This window comes from Periophthalmus magnuspinnatus, chromosome 5 (assembly GCF_009829125.3).
Source record: "Periophthalmus magnuspinnatus isolate fPerMag1 chromosome 5, fPerMag1.2.pri, whole genome shotgun sequence".
Taxonomy (NCBI): Eukaryota; Metazoa; Chordata; class Actinopteri; order Gobiiformes; family Gobiidae; genus Periophthalmus; species Periophthalmus magnuspinnatus.
Genome location: NC_047130.1, coordinates 21,671,218 through 21,691,778, shown reverse-complemented (window position 1 = coordinate 21,691,778; position 20,561 = coordinate 21,671,218). Strand labels below are relative to the sequence as shown.

At 36.0% G+C, this 20,561-nt stretch overlaps 2 protein-coding genes across 2 annotated transcripts in view; both read right to left on the bottom strand.

Annotated features, from left to right (window-relative positions):
* The window catches only part of tex264a (testis expressed 264, ER-phagy receptor a), a 123,160-nt gene extending 122,349 nt beyond the window's left edge, over positions 1–811 (bottom strand). The window contains exon 1 of the mRNA XM_033965922.2: positions 398–811. Coding sequence (XP_033821813.1) covers positions 398–655 — 258 coding nt within the window. The 5' untranslated portion in view covers positions 656–811. The remainder of the gene's footprint in view (positions 1–397) is intronic.
* A 360-nt stretch (positions 812–1,171) lies between these two features.
* fancd2 (FA complementation group D2) lies at positions 1,172–20,400 on the bottom strand. Its single transcript, XM_033965925.2, has 44 exons — positions 20,341–20,400; positions 20,068–20,122; positions 19,514–19,633; positions 19,366–19,433; positions 18,902–19,008; positions 18,422–18,482; positions 18,286–18,338; positions 18,140–18,218; positions 17,330–17,454; positions 17,167–17,254; positions 16,827–16,931; positions 16,648–16,748; positions 16,443–16,548; positions 16,338–16,373; positions 15,946–16,092; positions 15,004–15,138; positions 14,568–14,699; positions 13,857–13,961; positions 13,641–13,750; positions 13,381–13,435; positions 12,611–12,730; positions 11,968–12,041; positions 11,748–11,882; positions 11,568–11,668; positions 11,142–11,257; positions 10,952–11,060; positions 10,407–10,505; positions 9,560–9,654; positions 8,389–8,544; positions 7,780–7,896; positions 7,557–7,685; positions 6,767–6,885; positions 6,265–6,375; positions 6,045–6,175; positions 5,371–5,470; positions 5,175–5,297; positions 4,985–5,078; positions 4,160–4,231; positions 4,040–4,078; positions 3,884–3,958; positions 3,401–3,475; positions 2,764–2,910; positions 2,004–2,093; positions 1,172–1,518 (listed from the first exon to the last, which is right to left on the bottom strand). Exons 2-44 carry the CDS (start codon positions 20,120–20,122, stop codon positions 1,477–1,479), a joined length of 4,257 nt encoding a protein of 1,418 aa, XP_033821816.1. The 5' UTR covers positions 20,341–20,400; the 3' UTR covers positions 1,172–1,476.
* Positions 20,401–20,561: the final 161 nt, after the last annotated feature.

The window sequence follows — 20,561 nt, the reverse complement described above, 5'->3', positions numbered from 1 at the left end:
ACTACAAGATTACTTAAGACCTAATTAAATAAGAAATTGATTGAGCTTTGGAATTAGGGTCATTTTGATGTAGATATTTTCATTGACAGTAGAAGATTTGCTTATTTATATTAACTTTTATACAAATCTGTAGCCAAAAGCCTTTCAAATTGGTCACTTAGGCTACGTTTAACCGGTATCAAATTTAATTTAGTGCAACAATCAGATTAAACCTTGTGTGCAAAAGATTTCTACATAAATACCTATAATTATCAGATAAGAAGATCAATTTCAAGCTCATATGACCCTTCTGTGACCTGGTCAAAGCCACAGGCAGAGATATCTTCAATGTTACGCTACACCCGGTTATATAATAAGTCAAATCAAAATGGTTTCTTTAAAACAAAGAGTAAATTACCTGTTTAGGGTCGTCGTAAAAGATCGCGATGTTGCTCAGCTTGGGTCCGATGCTGCAGGACTCGGTATAGGCTGCTCCACAGTCCTTGTACGGTCCCTCCTTGAATTTGTACGCGATTGTGACATTTTTAATCGGAGGTGGTCCAGTCTTTATCACCACTTCGGACAAAAGACCCGAGTACAACACAAAAGCCGCTACCGTCAGAATTATGCACACGACAAGGACAAGAATCAGGATTAACAGAATGAAATCCGACATGGTACCGGGTAATAACACCACAACCGGATAGAAATATAGACTTAGTATGTCACGACAACGCAAATATTGTACAAATTGAAGAGACTAAGTATAATCTAAAGCTGTAAAAGACTGTCACAACGCAGAAAGGGACTGTCCAGTTAGCAACGAACCGTTTGTTTACGGTATTTTCCAAACCGTGGATCACACTTCCTGGATGTACCATTCTGCTCAAAGCGGAGAGGGGTGCAACATTTAATTTGATTTGTTCCTAAAGTTAGGTAATTGTAAACCCAAATAAGAACATTTTAATACTTTATATTACATATTTATCATGTTACCTCACTGTGTTATTAATTATAAAGATAATGTTAATTTACGAAAGAAACTGAGTAAAAAACTCACCCCCACTTATGAAATGGTTCAATCCACATTGCATGCTGTCAAAAATGTAAATGTGTTCTTTTCCTTTTCTATTACTCAACTTTATTCTTTTGTTTTAAAAGTGACACCAACATTTTAAGTTTTTGTTTTTTTGGAAGAAGTTTATTTTTGATGTTTTTAGTTTTATTTTCCTTGCGATTTGTTTCCCACAATTGACTTAAACATAAAAAATATATTTAAAAGTGAAAAGACGACGCTATACATACAATAGTATTAATTAACAAAAACAATGTGCAACATTTTGAACATTAATAGTTAAACTTTCATAAGAAAAAGAAAATTATTGCATTCCTTTGTATATTGTGGACTTAAACTACGAATAGTGGTCCTATGTTACCACATGCTACTGTTAAGAAAGTTTAAAATGGGACTTAAAAATCTTGAGAATAGTGATTCTTTCAGTCCGAGTCGTCGCTCATATTTTTGTCACTCCCCTGAACCTGAAATTTAAAAGAAACATTATGAAGAAACTTGCAAGGAACAGAACAGAAACAAGGAATGGAAATATTTGCAAGTTCAGACCTTTCTTTTGACAGTTTCATTACTTGACCTTTTTGGACTAGTCTTTACTAGAAAAGTTGTCAAGTCCAAGCTGTGTTTTATAATCCATTTAAACCAACTGCCCAATTTTACAGTTAACAGACACTAATCATTAGCCACTGGCTTTTATCTTATCTGTGGCCTCCACATTTCCAACAGACTCTTTAACAAATATTTCCAATCTACCAAGAAAATATCACACCAGCAGCTATGTGGTGATGCAAGTGTAAGCGTGTGCAGGGTCCTCACAAATTCAACACAAAAAAGTAAGTTAGTCATTTAATTTAATCATACGCCTATTTTATTTTTAAGATCTAACTACAGAAACCCAAGTGGTTCCCAATTTTAACAAAGAAATTGTAGCTGCTGGTGTGCTATACTATACCTCGGTATCCGACTGATCTTGATTTTTGGGTTGTTCTTCTTCTTCCTCATCATCGCTTTCTTGAGACTTCTGGGAAAGAATCTCCTCTCCCTGTAACAAACAGAACATATAAAACCAAGACTTACAGCAAAATGAACCAATTTACATCTTTATAAGTTTAAATGGTCTACATTATGTTTAAAAACATAAACCCTGCATATTTAGACTGTTCTTCTCTCAAACAGAAAACATTCTGTTGCACCTGTGTAGGGGATTTACAATGTACCTTAATTGTTCTGATAATACTCTGAGCCTAATTGTTCTTCACGATTTGATGTTCAAATTTCTCAATGCATGAGCCAAGTGTTTACATTCCGTTACGTTTACATTTTTACAGCCTTTAGGATAGTGGGTTGCAAACTTTTTACACCAAGTACCACCAAAGAAAAGATTTGGTTGTCCAAGTACCACCAGATCTAAACCCTGTCTATATTAGAACTATTCCAGATCTGATCTAGGGCTAAGTAGTTTGAGGATAAAAAAGTGAATCAAATTAACTCTAAATTAGTCCTAAATTAGAAGCACCTGAAGGAGCTCTTTTACCACCAGTGATACACGTACCACAGTTTGAGAAACACTGCTTTAGGCTACAGTGCAATTTCTCAACCCACCAGGTGGCGCTATTACAATGCACCAACACAGAATCAATCTGTGTCACACATTAAGGTGAATATTTGATACACCTTGAGGTATTATCTACGCATCTCTAGCTTCACTTTACCTTAAGGTTCCTGTTCTTGAGGTTGCCCATCCAGAAGGCCTCCTGACAGTTGTTGAGCGTAAGCATGGCCTTCACTCGGTAAACAAACAACTCCAGGCTCTTCTTCAGCGCTGGCACGTGATTGGTCAGATTCGTGTCCTGGTGAATCTATGGAGAAAAAAATTAACAGCTTTTATGGGGTATGCTGTTCACTGTCCAGGTCAAACCGTTCCCAAATCTTCAAAAGCCTCTCCAGTCACGTGCTAATAACTCTGTCCCGATAACAAAGTTTGAAGTGTGATATATTGATGAAGAAAATACAGGAGATAAATGTTAATTATTGAAACTACTTTTTGACACAATAACCCTAGAGCTGGAAAATCACAGTAAAACCTTTTCGAAATGTATAACATTGCTACAAACATGAGCAGCAGTAAATAAATAGCAGAAATTGAACACTTAGTGCTGTAGTCTGTCTGTATCTATAATAAGTCATAGTTATTTATTTATTCAACCTTCTTTAGCTTAAATCTTTTTGCAGTACAGCAAGTAACTAAAAGTTAGTAATTTTTTGGGGTCAATATTTAACATGGGTTGTACTGTCAGCCTTGGTTCATTTTTCATTATATAAAGTGTTGACATGTATAAAAAAAAATACCTTAGAGTGTCCGCACATGTGATGCAGCTGTCTGGTGCTGAGCTGAAAAGTCTTCAATAAGCTCTGGACATCCTCCTAAAACAGAAACATGTAAAAGACACACATGTAACATTTACTTAATGTTACGGAGTTTGAGTATTTAAATATTTGTGTAAAAGTATTACCAGGGGACTAAGCCAGGACTGAGGCAGGACTAAAACCATGGCTAAAACAGGACTAAGCCAGGACTGAACCAGGACTAAACCAGGACTGAATCAGGACTGAGCAAAGACTGAACCAGGACTGAGCAAAGACTGAACCAGGACTGAACCAGGACTGAGCAAAGACTGAGCAAAGACTGAGCAAAGACTGAGCAAAGACTGAAACCAGGACTAAAACCGGACTAAAGCCAGGACTGAGCAAAGACTGAACCAGGACTGAGCAAAGACTGAAACCAGGACTAAAACCAGGACTAAAACAGGACTAAACACAAAATATCTGTACCTTATGCTTTTTAAAACTGTAGTCAAGAAGTGGCATACACAACTTCAAGAATGACTCCAGGAAAAGGCGCCCATACTAAAATTAAATAATAAAAATTACAAAAATACAAGCAATGCAATCCATCATTCATGTGAAAAACCTCATTTATAATCTTACCTTTAGGCACACATTAAGCACTGGCCTTGAATCAAAAACCTGTACAACAAGTTGTGTTAATGTTGTGGAGAGAAAAACCTAGTTGATATTTGGCACATTTATAAAGTTTTTAAAACAAACCTTTACTAAATTGACGAGGATGTGAAAATCTCTAACAGCCAAATTCCATGTCAACAGCTTCTCACTTTGAACCTGAAAATATAATCATAAAATTTAAAGAGGGGGTGTTTTACTTCTATGGGGTATTAACTGCTAACACATAACATAGTTAGATCACCATGTTACCAGCTTTTAATGTTTGAAAATGCTATATTTGCTAAAAACAACATATTAATATGTTTTTTATAATTTTCATTTTTCTTTTTAATGCTCTAAGTCTTCCCTCTCTTCGCTCTCTGCGCTAAGTCACTCCCCCATCAGAACGCTATCACAACACAATCAGCGTGTCCCGCTAATGAAAATACTGCACAACGCATCAGGCTTGTGAAGTTGCGGTGTATAGTTTTGTGTCACGATTTTGCATATTTGTGGTAAATTGCAGCGTATGAGCGTGGTTGACGTAGAATTGTGGGCTGAGTATTGGACAGAATCTTACAGCTAACCATAAGGAAGGCTGGAATAGGGACATTGCTAAATTACTGAAATATGAATGGATGACATCTAAAACCTCCTCAGGCATGATTTTGATGAGGGAAAAATATTATAACATGGTAGAAAGCTAAATCAATTTTACATAATACCCACTGTTTAAAAAAATATTTCAAGTTTGTAATAATATATCTGTTGTAAGTTAGTGTTTATGGGTTATATGTGACATTTTGAGGACTTTTTCACATTTAAAGCTAGAATATTTTGTTTTAAATTGCTATGGCAACAGCCTTATTTTCCATGGTTCTATTACAGTCTAAGAAAAAAAGCTGAATACAGGGACATCAAGTGGCTCACCTCGGTACTGTCACACATTTTTGCAGCCGGAATCTTCCGAGCTGATTTTTCCAAAACAGCCATTAACACTTTGTAAAACACAAGGAAGGTTTGTCTAAAGGGAAACAAAATGAAATAGCATCAAATATTCAAAATCTAAGTGTTTTTGTCATTATCCCTCTATGAATATTGATAGTAATTGTACAAATACCTGTGCAGAGTTGGCCAAGAGGCAGAGCTTTCATCTTTGGCTGTGTTTATGAGTTCAGAAAATCCCTCTCCAGCGATTTCCTCCACTGCTTTCAGGACATCATCTACGTGCTCCAAGTATAAACTGCAACAATATATTCAGAATATCTAACACAGAATATCCAAAAGCCAACAGAAATTATGGTCTTGAAAAAAACCTGAGAAGAGTGTGAAGTGTTTCATTGAATTTGGTTCCTCTCTCTCGTTCTCCTGCGGCTGTGACCCACTCCTGGTTCAGGAATCGACGAGCAAGAGAGGCTGAAAGATATATTAAAATAAAGTCAAAGATAGCTAGATAGAGACAGTCATGTTCCCTTTACTGTTCTGAAAATCTACATAAATTAGAATGAAATAACAGTAAAAGGTGCGCTATGAAACTTTTAGTGGAGGGTCTGCCATGTGTCTGTCTCCATGGAGATGTTATTGGAATGTTCCACAGTATGGCTTCAAATAAAATAACCTTAAACCTTACATTAAAATTATCCCCATGGAGACAAACAGGTGATGCCACCAGGTCAAGTGTCTGGTGATGTCTGATCTGAGGAGAGGAGGCACAGCTCACAGTAAGAGTACAGGGTAATTCCGGGTGTTAAGCAATAAAACACCTAAGTAAATGCAAGATATATAGATAACTTGAATGCCATATAGTGGAACATTTAAAAGCAATAGCATCTCTAGGAAGACAAGCAAGTGGCAGACTGGACTCCCACTAGAAAAGTTACAAAGAGCACCTTTAACACTTTGATCAGCTCAAGTGTTAAAGTCAATAAAAACTAAATTCTATGTAATTTGACCGAGAATCCTTGACATAAATGATTAGTAACTTGTAAACCTTTCTCTTTCCTGTAGGTGGCAGTGTGGCCTCCTTTCCCAGACACAGTCGTCAGGAGCTGTATCAGACACAGCGCTGTGCTCAGACTCGGAGTCGTGTTCCTGAAGTTCTGCAAATACTCAAAGCTGCATCTAAACACGGACAACAGACACATGATATTAGTGTGAAAGACTAACACACCTACTTAGATAATCTTTCAATGTTCTGTTTTATCTCTTACTTCACCAGTTGCTCCAGGCTCAGCTCAGTCTCTCCTTCTTTCAGTCGTCCAGCTAAAACTTCTAATGCTTTCTTCAGTGAGCTCCTCTGACTGGGCTGACTGAATCCAGACCTGGGATACACACAGAACACATTAATATCTGTGTTAATTTTGAAATTTAAATTTAAGACATTTTAATTTTGTCTTAGTGTTTTTAATAAAATGGGTGTTGTCTTTGTCACTACTTAACTACCACTACTACTGCTACTGCTACTAAATCAAATCAAACTTTATTTATGAAGCGCTTTTCATACAAAAAAAAAAGTAACACAAAGTGCTTTACAAAACATTAAAATCAGTCCCACCCACCCACTACTACTACTTATTATTATCACAAATAAAGGTAAAGCTGCAATTTTCTGATCTTCATAATTACTATATTGAAATAGATGGTTTACATTTTAAGTCTTTTGTTCCGTTAGTAATTGTGTAACTACAGCAGAGGGGACAGTAGGGTCTGTACCAGTTTAAAATGGTGTTGAGGATCTGAAGGAGGAGCTGATAGGCCTGAGACATGAGGTGATGCTCCTGTTGGTCTGTGGCAGGTCCATCTGTGACTCCATTGTTCTCAGAGAGCAAGGTCTAAGGCAAAAACATACATTTTTATTTACACATAAATATTATTAAAGTTTTATCTTCTTTGTTCTCTTTTTCAATTATGTAAAAGACAAAACAAGTTATTTTTGAAATGCTGGAAAAGTAACATAATTCCACATATAACAAATTTCACTATATGAATACAGACTAATCGAAAAGTAAAAATCTTCAAAAAATACTGTTCTTAAGTCAATTTGAGTCCTAGTTTGACATACATTGCGTATATTGTAGTTTATCTGCACATATATTTCATTTTAGATCCATTTAAGCACCAAGGTAGAATTCTTTATAATAGAGGAGTTTCAATGCATTTTAATACAAAACTAATATACTTGCCATAGTATTATAACGGATCGAAACAAAAATAATAATAATTGTATCGCCCATCACTACATATATCACTTTGAGAACAGTGGAGTTGAATAAGAGAGCAAACTTAAAGAAGATAAAGTCTACACATCAGTAATAGTCCAATCCATATAAATTCTGCTGCAAAATCAATGAAATTTAATACAAAACTCTTTGGTATCGTCTATCACTACTACATATACATAAATCAAAAGTTTTTCAAAGTTTATACCCGAAACAGCTACTATTTTTTTATACTATTATGGTTATACTGTGACCTGAATATGCATGATTATCATTTAACTTACCTGGAAGTAGTTATGGCAGTTCTCCAGATGTGAGCAGAGAGCAGGCAGCAGCTGGACACAACACGACGCAATGTCTTTGGGGCTCTTTTGTTGAAGATGAGAAAATCCTACACTTTTGTCAACTTTACCCTACAAAACAAACACATTTATATTTGTAATAACTTAACCAATGTCTATTGAAGCACAGGTTAATATGTATACAAACATGTGTATAATTAATCACCTTGAGAAAAGGAGCTCTCTTGGCCGGTGCAGCGTGAAGGCTGAACTCCACTTTCTGATGCATGTCCTCCAACAGAAACACCAACTCAGAGGGACCCAGTAACACCTCCTCTCTCACCTTTAAATAATAAGTACATGTGACTAGATTATGAAGTGTTTGCAATGCCATGAAAGTCACCATGGACATGGTAAAAATAACCCCTGAAATCATATGAAAAGTACTTTTTACTTTTCAGTCTCAGTCAAAAATGTGTTGGAGTAGAAAGTACAGATACTGCACTCCAAATGTAGCGAAGTAAAAGTAAAACATACCCACTGTAAAAATACAATATACAGTACATCTGTACAAAAGTACAGATACCTAAATATTCTAGTACAGTATTTTACTAATTGTACTTTGTTACCTTCCACCACTGATTAATACTATAATATTAATTTGCAATATTCTTGAACAGATCTGAAATAATACTACACATACTTCACTGCTTTAATCATTTTTGTTTGTTTTTTTAACATCAGGACATTTCTCATAAATATATATCATTTTAATACAATTTCAAAAAATATAAACCAAAAAATGAATAGTTAAAACATTTAAAGTCTACGTTACCTCTGTGTTCATTCTGGAGTTCAGGTGAGAGCAGGAGATGAGGCCGCACTGTAACACACTGAGCACCTCAAAGTCCAGCTCTCTGAAGTAGGCTTTGTAGGCACCCAGACCTACACCAGGCTTCACCTCCTTCTCCTTCTGCTTCTCCACAGGCTCCTAAACACACAGGCACAAATGTCTCAACAAGTTTAAAGATAAATCTACAATACTCGTGACTCATGATACTGGAAATTTCAAACTTAATTTCAATATAAAGGAACCAACCTGACAATAGATCAATACCAAATTCCATCATGATAACAAATGTGTAATGTAACAAGTGTGTTTTTACAGTGTGCAATTTTTTTTTTCACTTTAGCGCATTCTCCAAAGTATTCAGGAAAACTTTTTTTTTTTTTTTTATTTGGTTTCAATATTGATTCTTTTTGAAATGGTGAAGCTTTGAGTTTTGGTGTATTATATTATTTATTTTTATTTAAAGTGTTAATTTCTTCATTGACAAGCCAAATCCGCTGTGTTACATGCGAGTCCACCAAGAGGAGGGCCCGGGGAAATCCCAGGACATCTCTCGGGTGTCCTGGGAACATCTCGGATACCCCTGGGGGAGCTGGAGGAAGTGTGTGCGGAAAGGGTCTGAGCATCTCATAGGATATCTGTGTCTTGTGTATCAGAATAGAAATACTCCTATTGATACTTTGCAGCTGATGTCATCAACATTCTCTGGGGGCGTGACGCTAACTGGAGGCACTGCTCTGTTTGCTGCTTTATTAGACTTTAGTCAGAGCTTTGTATTAACTCAGAACTGCAACAGGTGAGATGATTTGTGCTGTTAAACAAGTCTCTCTCCAATAACATTACAGTCACAAGCTAACTAGTATTATCCAACAGTTTTTCAGTTAGTCACACCTAAACATCACCATGAACACTCATACTGATCACAGGCTCCTGAAAATGTGTTGTTTAATCCATGTTGTATATTTTCTTGAGTTTTCAGACTTGGATATAATGTGTGCATTATGTCTCCACGGTAACTGACGAACCATAGAGATACATGTAGAACACCCCAGCATGATGTCACTGCAAAGTATTAATAGATTACCCATGTCGTGTGTGTTAGAATACAAATACACCTATAGAAACAGCTGTGTTAAACTAAAAACCTGCTGCTGACCTGTTGAGATTCTTCTGCATCATTTGATTCGTTGAGTTGAGAGCTGCTTTGAGGCGGGGTCTTTTCAGGAGCCTTCCTTTTCTTCCCTGTACTCTCTATAATAAATACAAATAAAGATTAATATTCAAGTAAGAATAAGCCGTTTTGCAGTGGTCAATGAACAGAATTACTAAACCTAGGAATGTTCCTTTGGTACTTGGCGCACACGTACATTAAGATTGATGACCATAAAAAGACACGATAATAAAATAAAATAGACACAAATTGACAATATAAAGGGGTGAATAGAAATGATTCAAAATGGGCAAATAAGATAGATTGTGATGTCAACAATGTACATAACAGTACAAAGGCAGAGCAAATTAGCAAGAAAAAATTTGACAAGTGATCAGGGGATAAAAATAAAAAGTCAAATTTTTTATTTTAATAGATTATTTTTTCAGACCAAGATTTTATTTGTTCTCATACCTGAAAGTTTTGTGCCCAATCAGCTGAATTAAACAGGTTTCTGTCTTCTTATGGGTGGAGGCAGGACGACAGCGCCATCTGCAGTCTGATTTCTTTAGGACAGTATCTCAGGTGTGTGAGAGTGAAAAACCTCCACAGAAAGACAGCTACAAAACCTGTTTAGATCAGCTGACCGGACATGTCACCGCAACATCACATGACCAGGAAGAGTGCTAGTGAACCGTTCAAACTGTCAGGTATGAAAACAAACTAAACCTTGGTCTGAAAGAAGAATCTATTAAAATTAAATTAAGACCAGATGAACCTCATTGGACTAAAAAAGTAACAAAACTAAAATGGCAGTTAATATTTGCAATAATATAAATGTATTTGTAATTACCCTTCTTTCCTTTATTCCCAGCAGTCACAGAATTAGGAACAACTCCCTCTGCACTTTCTCCGTCAAAGTTGGCAACAGGTGGAACATAACCAGGAGTGACTGCATAATAATAATAAATGATAATGATTAAAAACAATTTTTTGCTAAAAAAGTATAATTTATTTAAAGGTCACATATTATGCTAAATTAACTTATATGAACTTTAAGATATGCTATAATGTTGTTACCTCCACAAAAACATACTCGGGGTTGTGTTTTGTTTCATATTATTATTAGTCTGTCTACATCTACAAAGCTCAAAATGGTCCACCTTGTGATGTCATGAAGAGGTAGTTTTCAAGTTAACAGCTCCTTTTACTGTTTGTTCTCTAGAGAAGAACAATACCTAAATATGCAGGGTCCGTGTGTTAAACATGCGTGAATGAAACAAAACTCCAGGTAAGTTTTTGATGAGGAAACAACATTGTAAAAAATAAAATAAAAAATAGGGTAATATGGGCTCTTTAAAGAGAAAAAGTAAAAAACAGAATGATTTTCCCATTCACCTGCCAAAGCCTTTACTAGCTGTGTCTGAAGATAAGTGATGTTCTGTAGTCGAGTCATAACTTTCATTTTCATCTCTGGGTCTTTTTGTTTACAGAACGCATTCACCACCTTCACAAACACAAATTAGACACATAATATTAAATCTATACGTTCATAAACCTGTATTATTGTATGTGAATCTGTAGTTACCTCTCTGAACCAGTTGATAGTGTGAAAGAGCAGCGTACACAAAAACTCCTTCTCAGATTTGGATAAACTTTCTGCTTTGTCGATTACATTCAAGTCCGTCACAATGAGAGGGCAACCTGGGAAAAAAGAGAATACTTTAAAAGGTCCTATATTACACAAAATATACTCTTGTGAGCTTTAATTCATGTTAAATATTGTTACCTCCTCAAAAACATACCTGGAAACATACCACCTATTTACTAATTTAATTTAATAAATGCAAGATAGGCAAGTTTATTCCTGGAAGCATTCAAAGTTAAGCAATAACATCTCCACGGAGACACCCACCAGAAAAGTTACATGGTGCATCTTTGATATAAATACATATGAGGTGATTGTTGTTGTCTTGATTGTTTCAGACAGTTAAATGCAGTTATAATCTCTCACCCAGAAGAGCATCGATCTCTTCCAGGTCTCCTTTGTGCGTTTTCTCCTCACATAATCGCAGTAAACGGAAAAATGGAGAAAGACACAGCACAGATACTTTCCTACAGCATAAAAAAAATACATTACAATTTTATCACCACATATCTGACCTATGACATGTGCTGAAATGTGTTGACTAACTTTTCACTTTGCTGTTTTGTTTCTCCCTTGTGCTGCGCTTCTTTGGCCAGTAGGGGGAGTAGGTTTATGGCGATCTGCTCTTGACTGTCATCTTCATCCAAGTTATACATAGAACAAGCAGGAAGCAGAAATGAACTTAAAAAAAAAAAAAAATATACAGTTTAAGTCAATTAAGAAAATTACATAATTAGTACTGTAATAATTATATTTAATGACATACCCTGATATATTAGGGCTTAAGTCCACAACAAAGTCATCCTGGAAGTCATTTAGCACACTCTTTCCAATCATTTCCTGTAATAAAGTCAACAATAATCAACAAAAAATTAAGTAGTGTACACAGACACTGGGGGCGAGGCGATTTAAGTGTCTTGCCCAAGGACACATTCACAGCATTCATCTGTGGGAGCTAGAATGACACCATCAATCTGTGGATCAGTGGATTTGACCTCTCAACCAATGCCGAGAGCGAGATTCGAACCACCAACCTTCAGATCAGTGGACAAACAGTGCCTTTTTAAGTTCAGCTTGCTTTTAAACAATGGGATGCAAAACTTTAGTACAGTAGCTCAGTATGTAAAGTTTTAGCGTGTTGTATTATCATAAACCTTTAAATCTGTAGAGGTAAAAGTGGCATTGATACATATTACATAAAATTGACTGTGGAATACTCAATGGTTTCAGCTTCTTCTTTGTTGATGACATTTTGAGGACTTTTAAGCGTTGAAAAGATATAATAATGTGTTTTGAATTGTTAATTGCCATATTAATGATGCTAGATTTTCATCATTCTGAAACCTAAGGAACGTGTGGGAATTATTATATAGGGTTTATATTTTTATTCTTTGGGGGGGGGCACATACCTGCACATGAGGGTCCAGGTTGGCGGTGACAATGAGATTTGCCAGTTCATCAAAATACAGGGCAGCAGCTTCAGGAGAGCTCTCACTACTGGACTGCACCAACTCCAATAAGGCTGTGAGCTACAACATCCAAAATGCACAAAATATTAAGCATTACTACAGCTGACTAAATAATAAAGATTTACTGTAGCCAGATCAGTGTTTTGTGTTATGACATTATTAAAATACTTGTAGACCAGACCGGGATTTGTGTATTTGTACAACAGGCATGTCACCATCAAATACAGCCTTCAGACTACTTTTTGTTGGTCCTGCTGAATTGGCAAATTACTAGAAGTAGTACTTTTTTAGACCTGACCATAGACTGTATAAAACAAGTGGACTAAGAGTGATGGAGCCGGAAGCGAGCCCATGATCACTTCCTATTTGGAACACGATGGCTAGCAGCTATGTCCATTTATATACAGTCTATGGACCTGATATAAAGTTTTCAAGTCTGCTTGGTAAGTGATTCCATTTAAAAAAGGTTTGGACACCCCCTGTCTACAAGAAGAAAATACTTTGTTACAATTTATAACATAGAAATTTGTCTTTTTTACTTGGTTTAAAAAAAAAATGATATAGTTTATTTATTTTAGTTATTTTGAGAATTATTTTGTGTATTCTTTAGCATTGCCTTTGTATTATCAAAATGCCATTGTCCAATCCAATTTAAACTGACAAGAAATGAACAAGATATCCCAAATATTTATAAGACATGTTTTTCTCACCTGTCTTTTAGTCTCTTGTGGTAAAGAGCCATTTTGAGTCTCCTTCCCTTTTGATCTGAGACAATATATACAGATGCAAATATTACCATAGTAAATTGTAAAATAAAATAAAAAACAAAACACTTTACTCCTTAGAATATTCATTTTCCAACTCTAACATAATACCAAATTAAAGGACCTAGGGCACATTACAAAGCCTGGAGAGTGCTGGAGAAGTTGCTTTGAAAACTAATAGTATTTTTTACCAAACCCTACAATACCTGTAGGCCCCCATGCTGCCAATGATCATGACGGCGCCAATGATGCCGATCCTTTTGTACTTGGGGACAGTGCTGGAGAGCTGCTTACGGATCACTATGTGCATGTCGTCCTATGGGAAAGATACAGAGGAATCAAAACACACTATTTTAACTGAACGACATAATAATTTGGTTGAAGTTATACCTTTTATTAGGACACATTTATTATTGTTTTACCTGGATGTGGGAGCCTTGCTGTTGTCCAAATGCCAGAGTACTGAGGAGATAGAAGAGTTTACGGATCTGCTGCGAGTTCAGATTGTCCATGTAATCCAGAATACCCTGTAATACCAGATATATATGGTTATAATTCAAATTTGGATTATTTCAAGACTTCAGGAGTTTGAAGATTTTTCAGAATAGGTCTGCTTTAATTCACAGAGCATTTAACCATGTTATAGTTGCTTCCACTTCTCATTCACCCTCTTGAAGTTGTTTCTGGAGTGATTCATGTATGTTTCAGATATCTTTAATCGCTTATTTTCAAGACGCCATGTTTCACTGCCACCAACATACGCCCAATGCTCTGTACTTACTTCGTTCCCCAATTTAATTTTCTTAATCAGTGATACAACAGTATCATGTAGTCTTTTTGGTACAAATGAAAAAACTTGCTACTGTGTGCAGCTATCCATACGAGGAGGTGACAGCTGCACAGTTCTTCATTGTGATGATGTTTACGGTGATGTCAGCTCACACTGGGCATCACAGTTTTCTAAACTGGAAGTTAGTGGACTTTTTTCTTTTATTTTTTTGTTGCAATTTAAAATGTCCAAATTATAATCTATTACACTTATGGTCATTATTTTATAACTATAGAGCAGACACAAGCACAATGCATCTTATTTTACAATGTTTGATATCATGTATTCTTGTCTGTATTTTTACCTTGACAAAAACTGCATAGAGGGCCATGTCTTTGGGGTTTTCAGTGACCAGTCCACAGAGCAGCTCCAGTGCCATGTCCACCTCTCCCCCAAGTCCACTGCACACATGGGTCACCAGAGCGCCCACTACCTCCTGGAACATACAATACATCAAAACAATAAGAGATCAATAAAGAACACATATATAAGCATGAGCATATGTGATTGGGGGCAAAAACACAAAACCAATTTTCTCAGACAACTTTTCAAAACAAATGAATAGTTACCATTTACTATGTGGTCATGTGGATGATTAAGATCATTAAAAACATTTCAGGAAGGATTAAGGAATATTTGCCCTATTTATATGGGGCTATTTTCAGTACTTGTTCAAATGAGCGTCTAGTTTTAGAATCTGGGTTTGGATTTTTGCGAACCATAATGTGCTCAAACTTCACCTGTTGGCAGTAGGAGTCAAAGGCAGTGAAGGAGTGTCTGTACATGTGTCCCCCAAAGGGCACTACGCTGGGGTCAAGAGAGCGCAGCAGACCCTGAGCCAGAGCCAAGATAGATGGAAAATACACTCGCATCACCTGAAAAACAAAATATAAATAAAAATCTATTACTTATTTATAAATGAATTTAATCTGTGTTAGAATTAAGGGGGGTTTGTTTTGATTATACCACTAGTTCTAAGATATTTAACACAATGTACCACTGAAATATTTAAATATCTTCCAAGTATCACCAAATTTAAACTAGACTCAAATCAGGACAACTCTTGCTCTGGTCTGGAGAAATGAGGGATTATTCAGATAAAATAGTGCTCCATCATTGTTACAATAGTTCTAAACAAAGACTAACCCAACGACAGAGGACAGAAATGTTTAAATAACAGCCTCAAAGAGTTCACACTTGCACACACATACCACATCAAAATTGGAATAGAATCTGGTATATTTAAAGAAAAAGTAGTTCAATCATATTAAACTTATATTGGATCAGAAAGTTTTTGATACCACAGTTGGATCATTTAAAGGTATTGATCCAAACCCGAGAGTGATGGGCAAAGTGAGGCTTCATGAAACAGTAAAGGATTTGAACCATGTGCTTAGAAACACTTCACCACTGTGACATGGAGTGGTAATGTTTTAGTACTATAAAATGCAGTTTTCATTAAAAGCCCTGTCATTAAACTTCAGGATCAAGACTGTGAAACACTTGCAAAACAACAGTGGTTCATGAACCATCTGGATCATGTGATTGGCTTCACGAACAACTAAAATCATGTGACAGGCACTTTGAATGTTTCGAACCACTGCTTGGAAGCACATGCTTAAAAACAAAGCCCAAAAACCTGTTGTATTACTGCCATCACTACCAAACCCAAAGTCCCTGACCTGAGCGTGGTCCTTGAACGTCCTCTGCAACAGAGCCTCCTGGAAAAGTCCACTCCTCACTTTGTTCTTCATCACTCGCTCGGCTCCTTTACGACTTTGGTTTGCGTTTGTGGTGTGAAGGATAAACAGGACCAACAGATCAACTACCTGAAAAAAAAAATTAAAAATTAAAATGTACGTGTCAACCTCTGTAAAGATCTGAATACAGTGACTGAAGAAAGGGTTAGGCTTATAAACATTTGAGCTAAGTATATAAGCCAAGTAGTAATTGAACACAATATGCAGAAGGCAAAATATATATAGATATAGATATAGATATAGATATAGATATAGATATAGATATAGATATAGATATATAGTGTAGCCAATTTCAGCATTAGATTAAAAGCTACCTTATGGTCCTCGGGCTCATCCACTGCCTCAATCGCCTGGGAAAATTAAAAATAAAATTATTTTTAGTTATTTAAATTTAACAAACATGAAAAGACACAACACACCTTGAGCCAAGCCTCTGATATTGTTTTCTGAAATCGCACAGCTGTCTTTATACCGTCCAGAATCAATGTTATACTGTCCAGGTTTCCTGGTGCTTTACTGTTGGGCCTGATCAAAGAGAAATATATTTTAACAGGTATAAACATGCAATAAAACTAGATAAAATGCCCAAAACAACAAAATAATAGGAACAATTTCACAACTTACGCCTGTGTTGCTTTGTTTTTTAATCGGTTTTGAGAATCTTGTAGGACTGATGGCAGAACACACTGCTCCAGCTCCAATTTCTTTCTTAGACTTGACACCACCTGGTACAAACAAAGGTATAAAGATATTTTATACGTTTTATAAAAGGTAAACATATTTGCGTCCTTGTTAGCTCAAACCTCTAGAGCATCTGAGGCTGAAACCGAGTGAAGGATAAACTTGACGACCACAGGAAGGTCCTCCAGTTGAACAGCGACCAGAGTGGCCATAACGGCTGTGCGCACCTGAAAAATATAAATCTATCATTTTATCGCTTTCATTTGACACTGCATTAACAAACGTTGCTTCAACATTTTCCACATAGTAATGAGCAGATTAAGATTAATCAAACAATTATTATATCACTGTATCTAATATTATCTAACTGTGTCTTCTTTTCAATAAAGGTCCTATATTATACAAAACTGACTCTTGTGAGCTTTTTTCTCTGGTAATTTTCTGGTAAATTATTATAAATACCTCTGTTATTATGGAGGAACTGAGGTTAAGACTGGAGAGAGCGTCCAGGATGGGAACAGTCAGCTGGGTGTTCTCCTTGAGTAGAGAGCTGTAGAGAAGTGTGTTAGTGGAAAACAGGAAACATCCAGCACTAATTAAGACTAATGCAGATAGATAGGGTTACTTGAGCTCTTGGGCGATGTCGTTGTGCTGCAAGTCCTCCAAAATCTCAGGTAAACTGGTTATAATGTCCCTCTGAACCTCCACCGGAGCAACAGACACAAGCTCCATCAGTTTAGAGGACAACTCCTACAAAAATCAACATAAAATAAAACTAAAGTACTTCACAGGAGGATGACGCTCGCACTTTGTCTGAGCTTCTCCCATTTACCGTTATAATGTTCGATTTGTGCACTGCTTTATTTATTTTAAGATTCTATTCATCAATTACTGGTCTATTTTGGGGACTGGCTCTCCTGGCTTCCCCAAGGTCGCTTCCTCTAATAGCAACAGGTTTAATTGACAGCTGGTTAAGTGCCTGCTCCCAGTTAAACCAGCAGTTTCTATGATACTTGTGGTGAAAATTCCAAATGTGGAACTCAACTCAAAATTCACTCAATAACTGCTACAACCTCAATGAGCTTCATTTGGCTGAAGCCAAACGTTGGGTGACACACTTACTTAGTCCTCTTTATACAGCCTACAGTTGAGTCTGCTCATTTTTGCTGTTGTTTTTGCTCTTGTTTTGATGTGGCTTACGACCTACAGCAGACCTTTTGTTCAGAAAATAAATAACCAGAAGAAATTTGGTGTGTTTACTTATAACAGACGACTACAATATAATAGTTATTGCTTTTGTGATATGCCAAAGAGCAATTTATTTCAACCAATCATTCAGCCCTAATCTACAATCAGACTGTATATATATAAATTCTTTATCCAATCTATATGTCTACAATCAGAGGTTAATGATAACCTATACTTAAACACGCACCTTGCTGTCCACAACTCTATCAAGCCATTTGAGCTGGTTAATGATCATACGAGGGATGCTCAGTCCTCCATCACTTGTTCTGAGGCAAAACAACAACAAATTTTAATGCCTCCGCATAAGTAATGAATTTATTTAAGAAAACATACCCTTCCAACATAAACTCAGGAACCTTTTCTAGAAGTGTGTTGATTATCAGTGTCTGCAATAGAAATACAGGTAATGAGAAATGTATATTGTTTGTACTGTAAGGATTTCTGACTTAAAGGAAACATGTGTTGTTACCTGCAAAATTTCAACCCCCAAAAGCATTCGAAGTAAACTTTCCTGAAATGAACTGGAATAACTAGAACAAAAGGATTCAAGTTTAGCCAGAGTTTAACAAATGACAGTTAATGATGAACAAGCTTCTTTAAATGTTCATCTTAATTTAAGTTTAAATAATGGGTCATACTGGTGTTCCTAATTAATTGTCCTTATTGGCTTAATGAATCAACAAAATTGCCAAAATCATTATGCAGTGTAGACAAAAAAACATCCGGGAACCAACAGAACTAGACCAATTATGGATTACGTCAATTTAACTGTTTCAACCAGTCTATATATTGTGAAAGGTAATGCTGCCACTTAGATGGTTCACAATTATTACTGAAAAAAACTCGTTTATATAAAATGGAGTGCTAATCCAGTGAATCAATTCAAAGAGGTTGAATAGAAAGTGCATCTCTAGTTGAGAACAGGCATTCAGAGCAGTGTAATGTTTACCTAGAGTTGTCCAGCTTTGTCTGAGGAACACAGGGAAGAAGGCTGATCTTAAATCGTTCAGCATCTTCAATATGAGCCTCAAGTCCTGAGATAAACTCCTTTACAATCTGGGGGGAAATTGTTTATATTAAAATTAAAATGCACAAGCCAGACCACAATTCTAAAGTAATAAAGTTAATAATTCAAATTGAAAGTTAAAACCACTTCAAAATTAAGAGTTTTTTGCATACAGTTGTATCATTTTCAATAAGGTTTCACCAATGTGAATATGTGTGTGTAGGTTAAGAGGGAACAATTAAGAAAACTTTAAATATATTGCCTAAGGGAGGTCTGAAACTGTATATAAACTAAATAAAATAGATTTTTGCAGTGTACAGAATATCTCCATGTGTTGCATTATTTTTTCCCAATATGAATTCTATCATTATGAAATTATATCTTCTGGAAAGTCTATATTAACTCACGTCAGGAAACTTGGGGCTCTTTTGAAGCTGTTTTTGTATCCTTTTTTGGAAAATAACCTGGTCAACAGCTGAAAGACAACATGCAGTTAAGGGAAAGTAAGTAAGAAAATACAAAATGTGATCGATATATTGCTGAAATTATCATTACCGATCTCATTGGATTCACCACCATAATTTAGTGTGACACCTGCTTCCTGAAGAAACAGAGCAAAGACGCTTTGACTGGTCTCCTCAGGTGGGTCAGCGATGCTGCGACTCTTCTTTGCTTCTATAAAACATTTTTTATGAGACTCAATTTTCTCTATAATACACCATGCATTCTGTGGTTACTTTTAGAGGCTATTGACACTTTGCTGCTTATGTCACCAACATTACCTGGGGTTGTGATGCTAACTGTAAGCACTGTTCTGTCTGAAGCGCTTTTATTTAGGTTGAACTTGAATCTGAGCTTTGTTTTAACACAATCTGACCAGAAAGAGCCGACTTAATTGGAACTACAACAAGTGAGCTGATTTGTGCTGTTAAATAAGTCTCTTGCACATAAAATTAGAAGCTAGCCATCATGGTAACCGTTGAACCTTCCGCCATAGACATACATGTAGAACACCCCCAGCGGTCACTATCAATATAAGACCTATTTTGGTGACTTTGAACTATATGCGATTTTAGCTATATCTATTATTAAAGTCTTTATTAACTTACTGCTAGGAGCTGAAATGCTTGTCTCTTTCTTATCCACTGATCGTCGTTTCCTCATCTGTAAAAGGAAACACCAAATAATACCCAAATGTCAAAACCCAAGAACAAGCTACAACGTAAAACCACACATAACACACAATTTACTTCAGCTACATCAGAAAATACCGGTCATTTTACACACATGAGATGAAACATATATTCTAGCGTATGTCATGTTATATTTTGATCAAACTTTTTGCTGTCAAAGTGTTTAAAAGTTATAAAAGTGAGACTTACTGTTCACAGACTCTCGTGTTTTGGTTACAAAATAAATTTCCGCGCCAATGTGTAAACGTCATCAACAGGAGACAGCCAAAGATATTTATTTATTTAGGGATACAAATATTTTATACAGTTTGTTGTAATAAACGTAAAAAGGCACAAAAACAACATCATTTGATTTATTTTTATTTTTATTTTTTCTATCACATGAAAAGTTACTGTTTACTATTTAGCTA

Coding starts and splice junctions, on each gene's coding strand:
- fancd2 (XM_033965925.2), bottom strand. CDS start 20,122: ATGAGGAAACGACGATCAGTGGATAAGAAAGAGACAAGCATTTCAGCT. Junction 19,009..19,365: donor AGAGCCCCAAGTTTCCTGAC/GTGAGTTAATAT, acceptor ATTTCCCCCCAG/ATTGTAAAGGAGTTTATCTC. Junction 16,093..16,337: donor ATGAGCCCGAGGACCATAAG/GTAGCTTTTAAT, acceptor TTTTTTTTTCAG/GTAGTTGATCTGTTGGTCCT.